Here is a 13,035-nt window from a genome sequence, read left to right on the forward strand (position 1 = left end):
TAGAAATAATAAATGAATACGGTAAAGTTGCAGAATACAAAATCAACATACAAAAATCGGTTGCATTTCTGTACACTCACAATGAAGTAGCAGAAAGAGACATTAAGAATACAATCTCATTTACAATTGCAACAAAAAGAATAAAATACCTAGGAATAAACTTAACCAAAGAGGCAAAAGACCTGTACACTGAAAACTATAAAACATTGTTGAAAGAAATTGAAGAAGACACAAAGAAATGGAAAGATATTCCATGCACTTGAATTGGAAGAATTAACATAGTTAAAATGTCCATACTTCCTAAAGCAATATGTAGATTCAGTGCAATCCCTATTAAAGTTCCAACAACAGTTTTCACAGAAATAGAACAAAGAATCCTAAAACTTATACGGAAAAACTAAGACCCCGATTAGCCAAAGGACTCCTGAGAAAAAAGAGCAATGCTGGAGGTATCACACTCCCTGATTTCAAAATATACTACAAAGCTATAGTAACCAAAACAGCGTGGTACTGGCACAAAAACTGACACACAGATCAACAGAACAGAATCGAGAGCCCAGACATAAACCCACGCATCTGTGGACAGCTAATTTTCAACAAGGGAACCAAGAACATACAATGGAGAAAGGAAAGTCTCTTCAATAAATGGTGTTGAGAAAACTGGACAGCCACATGCAAAAAAATGAAAGTTGACTATTATCTTATACCACACACAAAAATTAACTCAAAATGGATTAAAGACTTGAATGTAAGACCTGAAACCATGAAACTTCTAGAAGAAAACATAGGCAGTACGCTCTTTGACGTTAGTCTTAGCAGCATATTTTCCAGTACCGTGTCTGACTGGGCAAGGGAAACAATAGAAAAAATAAACAAATGGGACTACATCCAACTAAAAACTTCTGCACAGCAAAGGAAACCATCAACAAAACAAAAAAACAACCTAACAATTGGGAGAAGATATTTGCAAACCATATATCTGATAAGAGGTTAATATCCAAAATATACAAAGAACACATACATCTCAACAACAAAAAAAATAACAATCCAATTAAAAAATGAGCAAAAGATCTGAATAGACATTTCTCCAAAGAAGATATACAGAAGGTCAACAGGCACATCAAAAGATGTTCAACATCATTAAGTATTAAGGAAATGCAAATGAAAACTACAATGAGATATCACCTCACTTCCATCAGAATTGCTATAATTAACAAGACAGGAAACAACAATTGTTGGAGAGGACGTGGAGAGAAGAGAACTCTCATACACTGCTGGTGGGGGTGCAGACTGGTGCAGCCACTATGGAAAACAGTATGAAGATTCCTCAAAAAATTAAGAATAGAACTACCATATGATCCAGCTATTCCACTGCTGGATGCTTATCAAAGAACATGAAAACACACATGCATAAAGATACATGCACCCCTGTATTCATTGCAGCATTATTCACAATAGCCAAGACTTGGAAGCAACCTAAATGCCCAACAAGGGACGAATGGATAAAGAAGATGTGGTATATATACACAATGGAATACTACTCAGCCATAAGAAACGATGAAATCTAGCCATTTGTGACAACATGGGTGGACCTTGAGGGTATTATGCTAAGTGAAATGAGTCAGAGGGAGAAGGTCAAAAACCATATGATCTCATTCATAAGTAGAAGATAAAAACAACAACAAACAAACAAACAAACACAAAGAGACAGAGATTAGATTGGTGGTTACCAGAGGGGAAGCGGGGAGAGGGAGAAGGGTGAAAGGGATGATTAGGCACATATATATGGTGATAGATAGTAATTAGTCTTTGGGTGGTGAACATGATGTAATCTATGCAGAAATAGAAGTATAATGACATACACCTGAAATTTATATAACCAATGTTTATAAACCAATGTTTATAAACCAAAATTTATAAACCAATGTTACTGCAACAAAAAAAAAAAAGAAATAATGAAGTCTTCAAAGGTGACACTAGACAAGATTAGTGTGGACAATTCTGGGAATATATTTGAAGAAAACCTAAGGGGAGGATAAAAGAAATAGAAGTGAACCATGTTATTTGAAATATAAACAGAAAACCCAAAATAAGAATTTAGTATACCGTAAGCATTTTATTTACCATCGAACATACATGAAATTAATGCAGAAGAAATGGTATTACGGTAAATGTCATTCTTGTAATGGAATCATAATGTCATGACTACACAATTATTTTCACTACGTGTAAGTGATAATTGAAGGTGTTTTAGAGGTCATCATTTTAAGCGAGTTTAGAGGTATTTTAGACTAGCTTTTGAAATCTTAGAATTCATTTTTTAATTTTTCTTCTTCCTTCTCCACCCAGTAACTTTGAAATATAACATATAGCACACAATAGGCTCATGATATAAGTACTTAATATATGAATGACCCCTTATGTCATTTACCCAACAGATTTTATTGTTTTGATGAGAAGCTTAGGTAGCCATTTGTGAGGATAGATAAATGATTAGGTAAAAAAAAATCAGATCATCACTGCCTGTAAAATAAGTTGGCTTAAGTAATCACCCCACAGCTTGGTTTAAAAAAAAAATCTCCACTGGGAAGAATCGGTAACATTAGGACCATTAGTCATACACACTATGACTCAGGATGAGCACTGCACACTTAGGTAACAGTGAGATCGATTTTAAGAAAGTATTTTTCTGATGTAAGTGTACCTTATCTGGGTTTAAGGTAAGAGGGTTCCACAGACAACAATCCTAACTCAAGTAGGACCTTAATGCTGGCAGGCCGTCATACTACATGTCCCCGGTTTCTTCCCTTGTCTCCTCTTCTAGATGACTTTTTCACACCTTCTCTTCTCTCCTCAATCCACCAATGCCTCTTCCTATTGCACTCCAGCCAATCAGAAGAGAAGTCCCCGAATCCCATCCCACATTCACCCACCTGCCAGCATCTGTGCCCACACTCTTCCTTTCCGACTGTTCCCTGGATGAACTCTTTATGTCTCCACCTAAAAGCCAATCACACCAACAATTCTCCCCTCTCTCACCCAGCTCCAAATTTTTACTCTCTACTGGATTATTCCCATCAATGTACAAATATGCTGTTATTTCTTTCATTGTAAGCAAAAACTCTCTCTATAAACTTCTGATTAGATTTTTTAAATCAAAGTGCAGAACAGTATTATAACATGCTACCATTTATCTAAGAAGGAGTAGAAATATGGCTATATAGTCATATTTTTGTATAATATAACCATACTTATGTATTATTCATGTATGTGTAAATATATGGATTTACTTATATTAAAAACGGAAAGAAAATCCAAAAAATGAATAAAAGTGATTGCTTTAAGGGGGATGCAGTAGGTGGAGGGAGAAGGAATGGAGGCTAGAGTTCACTAAAAATTGTTGTTTCATAATTTTGACTTAAAATTGTTGTAATTGTAACTTTAAAAGTCATGTATGAAGACCCTCATTATTATTTGCTGAAGTTCTCACTCTCTGCTAACACCCTTGCTTAAAATTCCATTTAAGCCGTGCCATCTTTATCACAATTTACTAAGGAAGCTTTTCTTCCTTTTAACATATGCCACTAAAATTTCACTGCCTGCTCCTTTCACTTTTCTGAGGATGGTTTCCTTTCTGCCTGTGTGGGGGCACCGTAGTTCTGTCCATCCTGACTCTTTTTTGACCTGTATGATTCCTGAAGAGGACCGAGTGTTAAAGTCCTTCGGGTTTAATCGAGTGTAAACTCCATTTCTTGGTGGAGAGGCAAGGTCCAAGCTGAAAATCAGTCCCTCCTGACAGGTGGCAACAGGATGCCATACCACCTCCTGGTCAGCACCCGAATGAAACCTCTCCTCCGACGGAAGCAGCTCAAGGCTTCTGTTCAATCGCTCCACATCCACCGTATTGTTAACTCCATGAGGGCTCACAAACAAGCAGTAGCAGGTACCATAGGTCAAAAATATTTATGGGAGACATTTTTACCTTGGGTTAAATATCTTCTGTGCTCCCACCATCCCCTCTGCTTCCCTCTGAAGTGGTACTCAACACACCATGCTGTTTCTGCCCACATCTGTCTCCCTCACAAGACTGTGAGCAAGTTGAGGGGAGAGACTATCCTGACTTATCTCTGTCTTTAGCTTCTACTGCGTGGTCTAGCACCTCCCAAATGCTCAGTGAAGACTTCTTAAATGAATGAACAAATTGGGAAAATTATATTCAGCATCTTGATTCTTCCTGTGAATGTGAAAACCACCATGATTCATTATGGGAAGACACGGACCAAACTTTGAGAATTATTATTGCAGCCTCTGCCCAATTGAATGATGCCTTGTAAGAGTTTATTATGAAATATAATATTCATATAGAGCAAAAATGTATAAAGCCTAAATATAAAGTTTAATTGTAAAGTAAACACTATGTCACCATCATTCAGGGGAGAATGAAACGTTGACACCACCTCATAAGCCCCTCAGTGCCCCTCCCTGCTTACAACCCTCTCCCTCTCCTACAAAATGATCATGATTCTGATTTTTATAATAAATATGCCTTCTCTTTTTGTCATAGTTTATGACATCTGTATGCCATATGATAAAAAATATAGTTTAGCTTTGCCTGTCTTTAAACTTTATGTAACTGGAATCATACTACATGTATCTTTTTGAGTTGTGATTCTTTCACTCAGCGCTATGTGGGATTCCTCTATGTTGTTGCTTGGATATATAACTCCTTCATATTTTATTGGTGTGTGATGATATATTTTGTGAACATTTCACAAATTAGAGAAATGCTGCTATGCTAGATGATGGAGTATGAGTATCTTCAACATTATAAGATAGTGATAAAGTGTTTTCCAAAGTGGTTGTACCAATTACACTCCCACTATCAATGTATGAGAGCTCCATCGACCCACATCCTTGCCAACATGGGTATTGTCAGACTTTGACATTTTAGCCAGTCTGATTTGTTTCTAGTGGTAACTATTTGTTGTTGTAATTTCCACTTCTCCTATTACTAAAGAGGTTGAGCATATTTACTTATATTTATTGGAAATGTGTTTATTTCCTTTTTAAAAATATTTTGCTAATTTTTCTAATGGCTTGACTACCTTTTTAGAATTGATTTGAAGTAATTCTCTATATATTCTGGCTATGAGTCTCGAGTCCTTTAGTTGGTTATATGCACTGCAAATAACTTCTTTTGTTCTGTAGCTTGGCTTTCCACTCTCTTTTTCGTGTCTTTTGATGAACAGAAATTCTACATTTTAAAGCAAAGTTATACTTTTTTTTTCTCTAGGTTTAGAACTTTTAAAAAATCTTGTTTAAGAAATATTTCGCCACCCAAAGATCAGGACTATAGTCTCCTATATAGTTTTATAGTTTTGCCTTTCATATTTAGGTATTTAATGAGATTGCTTGAGGTAAAAGACAAATTTTGATTTTGACATATGGATTTCATTTTTGACAGATAGTACTAATATTGTTTATTTTATGTGCATCTTCCACGCTCATCTGCAGTGCCATTTCTTCCATATATCAATTATCCACATATTTAAGGGTCTGTTTCTGGGCTCTCTATTCTGTTTCATTGATCTATATGTCTATCCATGTCTTAATAACTAACCTCTCTTTGTTCTCATCTTTATTACTATTTTAGCCTTATTGTATTGAAAAATTTATTCAATACTTTTAAGGTACTTTTTATATCTTATCTGACATTTTTATTTCTTTCCACAGAAGGATTGATTTCATAGCCCAGCCTATCATTAATGGAAATGGAAGTCCCAATTGTATATTTTTGGCCCTGCTATAAGTCATTCTTTCTTTCAACAAAAATATTTGATGGCGTTCTCTGTTCTCAGCACACTGATATCCTGGGAGCAGAATTAACGACATCTAAGGATCAAGGGCCCCCAGAATTCCCTGGCTCCCAGGGACGTGCCATTTTTGTGATGGCTGCTTTGACATCCTTGTTCCTCAGTGTGTAGATGAGAGGGTTGAGGACAGGTGTGAGAATGGCGAACACCACATTGCCCATGATGTGGAAGTCGAGGGGCAGGTCAGCCCTGTAGGCCATGTAGGCTATGGCAATGGAAGAGTAGTAGGTGCCAACCACCAGGAGGTGGGAGCTGCAGGTGGAGAAGGCTCTTGAGCATCCTTCTCGGGAGCTGATGTGAAGCACTGAGGCCAGGATGTGGGCACAGGAGAGAAGGACCAGGAGAAGGGGCAGGAAGGACACCACCATGGCGATGTAGAAGCCCATGAAGGTCTGGGGAGTGGTGTCAGAGCAAGAGGCCTGGACCACAGCCAAGTGGTCACAGAAGCAGTGGTAGACCTGGGCCACAGGACCAAAAGCCATGTGGGAGGTCTGCACCACTGCTGGGATGGGCAGGAGGAGGGCGCTGAGCCAGGCACTGGCTGCCAGTGCAGCGTTGGTCTGTGGGGTCATGAGGACAGGGTAGTGCAGTGGGCGGCAGATAGCCACATAGCGGTCATAGGCCATGACCACCAGGATGAAGGCTTCAGAGCAGGAGAAGCTGTGGAAGAGGTACATCTGCAGGAAGCAGGCAGGGAAGCTGAGGAAGCGGTCCCCAAGCAAGAGTAGGGACAGCATCCTGGGGACGGTGGACGTGGTGAAAAGGATTTCCAAGGCTGAGAGGTTGATTAGGAAGAAGTACATGGGCTTGTGGAGGCTGGGCTCTGCCACCACAGCTACTAGGATCAGGATGTTACCCACCAGGATGAGCAGATAGAAGAACAGAAAGATGAAGAAGACAGGGAGGAAGAGCAACTTCTGTAGGGAGGGGATGCCCACCAGGTAGAAGATGGGTGAAGAGTCTCGATACATTACAGGCTGTGGTATCCATGGGGGGACAGAGCTGCGTGCCAGAGTGACAGGCAGCTGGAGCATCTGGAAACCAGAAAAACCAGGAGTTTGGAATGAGAATTCTATACAGTTCACTGTACAATTATTGCAATCCAAATAATTTACAACCAAGTTTAGAGGACTGGTGGTGCCATCTAACATTCCTTCTTCCGTCTTAACTCACAGTTCACTCCTTCCTTCTCCCATCAAGTGATGAGTAAATACCTACAATGTGCAAGGCTGTGAGAAGGTACACAAGGCACTGAAGCCTCCTGCCTTCACGGGGTTTAAATTCTAGTAGAAGGATGGTACATTTAAAAGCCAATCATGGGGCCGGCCCTGCAGCTTAGCGGTTAAGTGCGTGCGCTCTGCTACTGGCGGCCCGGGTTTGGATCCAGGCCGAACCGACGCAGCGCTTGTCTGGCCATGCTGAGGCCGCGTCCCACGTACAGCAACTAGAAGGATGTGCAGCTGTGACATACAACTATCTACTGGGGCTTTGGGGGGAAAAAAGGAGGAGGATTGGCAATAGATGTTAGCTCAGAGCCAGTCTTCCTCAGCAAAAAGAGGAGGATTAGCACAGATGTTAGTTCAGGGCTGATCTTCCTCACACACACACAAAAAAAAGCCTTTCACACTGTTAATTATCTAGTTACAGCTGTGATAACTGCATTGAAAGAGCTTCTGTCCCTTGTCTGCTCCATGTCCCACACTATCTTTTGGGCATCAGCTCTTAGATGAGCTCTTAGACCACCACATTCCTGTAGTTGCTGTTGCTCTTGTTTAAAGTTCTGCTAAGTGACATCACAATCACCACATTGCTAGCGAGAGGTGATTTTTCCACGGTTTTCTGCAACATGCTGCTTGTTCACTCTACTTATCACCCAGGGAATGGCTCTCCTCTCATTTTCCAGATGCAGCAGCTCTGCCTGCCTCTCTCTGTACTGAGTTCTCTGGGTGCCCTCCCACTAGGGTTTCAGTGATGGGAGGGGCAAATGCCTCCAGTGAGGGACAACTCACTTCCTGATGGAGTCCAAGCTGAAGTGGGATCTTCCCACCACTCAGGGCACGTCCTGGGTCTATTATCTTCCTTCCTCCCGGATGCTGCAGCCCAGCAGGTGTTCTGTTTAGTTCTTTTATGCCCACTCTGCCATTGGCTCCTCTAATACCAACTCAGGAGCAGCCACAGGGACCCGTCGTGAGGGCCATTGTTGCTAGAGAACTGGAAAGCTACCTAAAAACAAAAGAAACCTCTGTCAGAGGTTATCCACTAAATGTGTGCTGGGACTGGTGGACTTGAGCTGAGGACACGCTGGCTTGTCCCTCTTTCAGGATAAACCTCGATGAGCGTCCAGGCAGCTTCAGGTTTACATCTGCTTCCCTGCTGTTTGAACCCAGTGATTCCACAAGCAGTTTTCCTTTGAATTTCTTGGACCAGATCTGTCTTCTTTCTTTTCTAAAAAGGCAAAACAAACAAAAAACCCTTCTCGTGTCCTAGAATCATCAGATGTCAGAATTGGAAAAAAGCTGTTTTTAATCTTTAATTCCCACCCGATTCCGCTCCCTCCACCCCCTCACCACCTTTTACAAATGATCTGGCCGCCCTGTGATTGGTTTGGTTTGTGCAGCCCAGCTCCTAGGGTGGGAGGTGGGGACTGACAAATACTTTGTCTAAAACGAGCACGGGACAGGCACTGTCCTGTGTGTGCTCCTTGAAAGAGAACCTCCCTCAGAAGTCACCCCCAGGCCCCAGCCTGAGGGTTAACTGGGATTGTCTCCATTTTAGGGTTATCCCTCAGTTAATCAGAATCCTATCCCAACAAATTTGGTCACGGTTTTTTCTCACACCCAAAGGCTGTGACGCAAACTGCACTGCCCTGGACACTTCCGCTCTCAGAGAGGCAGTCACGGCTGATGGTCCCCGGTGAGGCAGAGTAGGGGAGTCTGAGGGGCAGAGACGCAGAAGGCCAAAGCCAGAGGGGCCCCAAGAGGCCAAAAGTCCAGCTGCCCCTCTCCTCCCTCCTCCATCCCACCGCTTTGCAGATGGAGGGAGGGATGCTGAGACCCTAGTGGAGAGGTGGCACATGGCTTTTCACTGCCAGGAGGTGAGGGACTATCCCACAGGCAGACCAGGCACGTGCTGGGTCACCAGCAAAGCAGGGGCACCAAAAATACTTTCTGAAAGAATTCAACATTTGCTGTTTCAAAGCACCATTCAACTAGCCCATCGTAGGAAATGTCTGAATTTGGCTGGACTCTCTTACACTTATTTTACAGCTTAGGGTTCTTGTTTTACTTTGAATTACATTCTACAGCTGATCGATGCAGCCCTGTGCTTAGGGCCTGAAGGGGGCTGTTTCCCAGGGCACAGAACTTACGCCAGCAGGTTCTCCCGGTCAGGATTGTCTACACGCCAGTTGCAGTGCTGCTGGGGGACAGAGAAAGCCAGAAAGACCAATCATCCTAGTGTCCAGCCTGACGCCGTGTTTTCTGTACATCATCTCCTCCCGTCTTCCAACCCTGCCAGGGAGAGGTTGTGCTTCCTCCACAAATGAGAAACTGAGGGTCAGTCCGAGGCCACGGCTGGAGGCTGTTCTGGAGCCAGTCTGCTGTGCAGAGCCCCGCCTGGCAAGCAAGAGTCCTGGCTCCAGGACCAGCTCTGCCCCTCGCTGGCTGTGACTTTGGGCCCCTGACCTTGGTTTCTCGTCTGTGCAGTGAGGGGTTTGGAGGAAAAGATCTCTGAGGGGTTTCCAATTATGTGAGCCCTTTTCTGAGGGTCCCTCTGTGTTTGCAGAGCAGATGTCATATGGTCCAGGCCCAAAGGGAGAGGACGATGGCTCTCCCACCTGGTGATGCCTGCTGCCAGCCAGGTTCTTTACCTTCATTATGTCATGTGGACCTTTGTGGTTAAGTGTGTGGACTTGTGAGTCAGAAAGGACCGGATTCCAATCCCAGCTCCTACCCCCAGATGTGTGACCTTAGGCAAGGACTTTCCCCTCTCTGAGCCTTTTCTCCTCATCTGTGACCTCCTGGAGTTGTGGGTCCTTTCAGAGAGAATGCTTAGATGACACTTACACAAGAGCCTAGAACATGTAAGAGCTCAAGTGTGCTAGTGTTTCCAATGGTTACTGCTGCCATCAGCCTTGCTCTCCACTGGGAAGGCCTTGGCCAAGATCATTTGAATCCCACCTGTGAGCACACCCCTGGTCCAGACCCGCCAGGATATGTGGTCCAAGGTGCCATAGTCCACGTGAGCACAGCCAAGCTGGATCCCGGGCTTCTGCCTCTTGTGCACACCCAGTCAGCCTCTCTGGGTCCCTGGCCCAGGTTCTATATCACACCCCCCACCACATCATTGCCCCTCTCTCCCACTCTGATCTTTGCTGAGCTTTGGCGCTTAACCCCCAGCCCACTCACCTGCAAAGCCCTGTCTACCTTGATGTCTCCCGTGGTGTCACCTGTGTATCTCCAAACCAGGCCTGGCAGGGAAGAACCAGGCAGGTGTTGAGCTGTTAAACCCTCTAACCCCTCCCTTCAACCAGGCCTGCTGGGGCCCTCTCCCACAACATGGGACTCCTCTGGGGCACTGTGTCCCCCTATTCACCCGGGATCAATTTCTTGCCTCCTCCTTGAGCATGCATTGGGAGGGGACTTCCTCTGGGATTTGCTGATAATGAGAACAGCATTGTTAACAGCTCTCATGGGTTCCAGAACTTCACAACCAATGGGGCACCTTTTACTGACATTATTCTATCTGGTCCCCAGAATAGCCAGGGGAGACAGACAGCCCAAGAGGAGGAGACTAAGGTCCAGAGAAGTGAATTGACTTGCCATTGCTTATGCTGTTTTTTAGTATCTGAGCTGCAAGCCAGACCAGGGCTTCCCTCCCAAGCCTGTGCTCTGCAGTATTCCATCATGGGTAAGGGCGTAGAGTCTAAAGTGAGAAAGTCCTGACTTTGAATACCAGTTCTAATATATTTTGGCTATGTTACCTTAGGCAAGTTACTTAACCTCTCTGAGTCTGAGTTTCTCCATCTATAAAATAGAACATGACAATATTACCTATCTCATAGAGTTTTTGAGAAGATTTAATGAGATAAGGGATATAGGGTGCTTGGAGTGAAACATGACTATTCAAAAATGACTCTGGGAGTTTTGTTTGTATTACCTGGTAATAGCCAGGGAAGAGGCTGCCTGCATATGTTCAATTTCCCAGGGAATGGTGGTGTCCATCTCCTGCAGGAGAGGGTGAAACTTTCATGGGCTCTCAGGGTCTCTAGATGCCAAACACCCGACTTTACCAGGCCTTCAGTTAACAGCTGGCATCTAAGCTTAGATGGCTTAGTACCCCGTAGTCAGTTTATTCTACTTACAAACCTACTCTCTCGCTCCCTTCCCCCCCAAAAAGGAAAGCAATAAGGGTCAGGGCCATTATTCCTATGTCTTAGGGTGTATGTGTGTGAGCTGTGAGCAGCCAACAGTCAGCTGCTAGAGGGCAGGCCAGCAACTCTGTCTACTACAGTCTACCCCTTGAACCTCTCAGGTTCATTCACTTATCATGAGAAGTTCACTCTATCTGGACATAGGATTTCCAGGATTCTGAATAGTCACAATTTCGGGAGAAATTTCTAAGAGAAGGATTAGTGAGTGGGATTAATTACTGCCCCTGCTGCTGCAGTCAGTCCCCAGGCTGCAAGTGACAGTCATCATCTCTCTCCCCTACCACCCATTCTACATTCCCTTCTCCTTTCCCTTCACAGTCAATCACTTCAGTGGTCTAGATGGATCTTCTTCTAGTGTGAAACAGACCCTCATCCCTGACAGTTCTGAGTCCCCGGTCACTATGCCTCATCAGGCTATGGTTGCTTTAATTGCTCACTTACAGTTAAAGTTGGTCATGGAAGAAACAAGAAATGTTCCTGTGCCTGAATGCCAACCTCCCAGCCCCCATTATGTAAGAGCAATCTTACTTCCTCCTGAAGATCAGGGTCAATTACCCTTGGGAATGGGTAGCTCCTTTTTCTATCTGCTGGTTTACTTGCACAGTGGGCTTAAAATGACCAGGCAACAACTGTAGCTTTAAATTTAGTGAGACTTACTTTGTCTCTTGTGGAATTAGAACTGCTTAATCCACAGAGGCTAAAATCATCGAGACAGCGAGCACAAATTCCCCCAAAAGGTCACTGTGGGTAATGGTGAGTGGAGCCACTCTAGCTTCCACCCCTGGTTCTTGGCAGGAAGCATCACTTTTTAATGGGCATCCAAGCCCATTAGTGGGATCCAGCTAAAAATGGATCCTTTGGAGCCACCCTGGTGGCGTAGTGGTTAAGTTCGCGTGCTCGGCTTAAGAGGCCCAGGGCTCACAGGTTCTGATCTCGGGCACAGACCTACACAACACTTATCAGGCCATGCTGTGGCAGCGTCCCATATATAAAGTGAAGAAGATGGGCACGGATGTTAGCCCAGAGCCAATCTTCCTCAGCAAAAAAAAAAAAAAGAAGGATTGTTAGCTCAGGGCTAGTCTTCCTCACCAAAAAACAAATAAATAAATAAATAAAATAAAATTTTAAAAATGGATCCTTCCCATTGGACAGGAGCATAGAACCCATTATCACTCCCTGATTAGTGTTGCTAGTGGATTTCTTATGCAGTCATTTCAAGCCTCCCGGCCACCCCCGACTATTTATTACTGATATATCAGTACTTGGTAAAAAAGAAGTGATATCAATGCCAAAACTGTAAGGACTTATAGGAAAAAAATGTTCATGTTGAATTCAATGCTAACTTCTCGGCTCCCACAACCTGCTCTGAGTCTCTCTGTCCTGTCACCTATGTTCTTTCTCTGGGTCTGACTCTCCCACGAGACTGTGGATACGTGGAGGGCAGCAACTGTGTCTGGTTCGTTTCTGTCTCTAGCACCTAGTAAAGATTTTTATGAATGATTGAATGATCAAATTTTATTCATCACATTAATGATTGATGAAAATTGTGAAAACTACGATTATTCTATAGCACCAGTAGGAAGCCTTTTTGATCCAGTATTTGAGGACCAGGTTTAGCTGTCTGCTCAACTGAATGAAGGATATTTAGGCTGCTGTAATTTGTTTAAAAATATTTATTGTGTTTCTATTCTGTGCTAGGCACTGTCATTGGTGTCCAGGGAGCTGAATTAG

At 43.4% G+C, this 13,035-nt stretch overlaps 1 protein-coding gene across 2 annotated transcripts; it reads right to left on the minus strand.

Annotated features, from left to right (window-relative positions):
• Positions 1–5,899: 5,899 nt before the first annotated feature.
• Positions 5,900–9,552, minus strand: LOC101403854 (olfactory receptor 2AT4-like). Of its 2 annotated transcripts, XM_087434016.1 has the most exons (3): positions 9,543–9,552; positions 6,808–6,834; positions 5,900–6,648 (listed from the first exon to the last, which is right to left on the minus strand). In XM_087434016.1, the coding sequence occupies exon 3, from the start codon at positions 6,608–6,610 to the stop codon at positions 5,900–5,902; it is 711 nt and encodes a 236-aa protein (XP_087290142.1). In that variant the 5' UTR covers positions 6,611–6,648; positions 6,808–6,834; positions 9,543–9,552. The 2 variants fall into 2 exon arrangements, with proteins under 2 accessions (XP_087290142.1, XP_014645672.2); XM_014790186.2 differs by lacking the exon at positions 9,543–9,552 and having other exon boundaries at positions 5,900–6,863.
• Positions 9,553–13,035: the final 3,483 nt, after the last annotated feature.

Source organism: Ceratotherium simum, chromosome 7 (genome assembly GCF_057802395.1).
Source record: "Ceratotherium simum simum isolate JZ-2026a chromosome 7, ASM5780239v1, whole genome shotgun sequence".
NCBI lineage: Eukaryota > Metazoa > Chordata > Mammalia > Perissodactyla > Rhinocerotidae > Ceratotherium > Ceratotherium simum.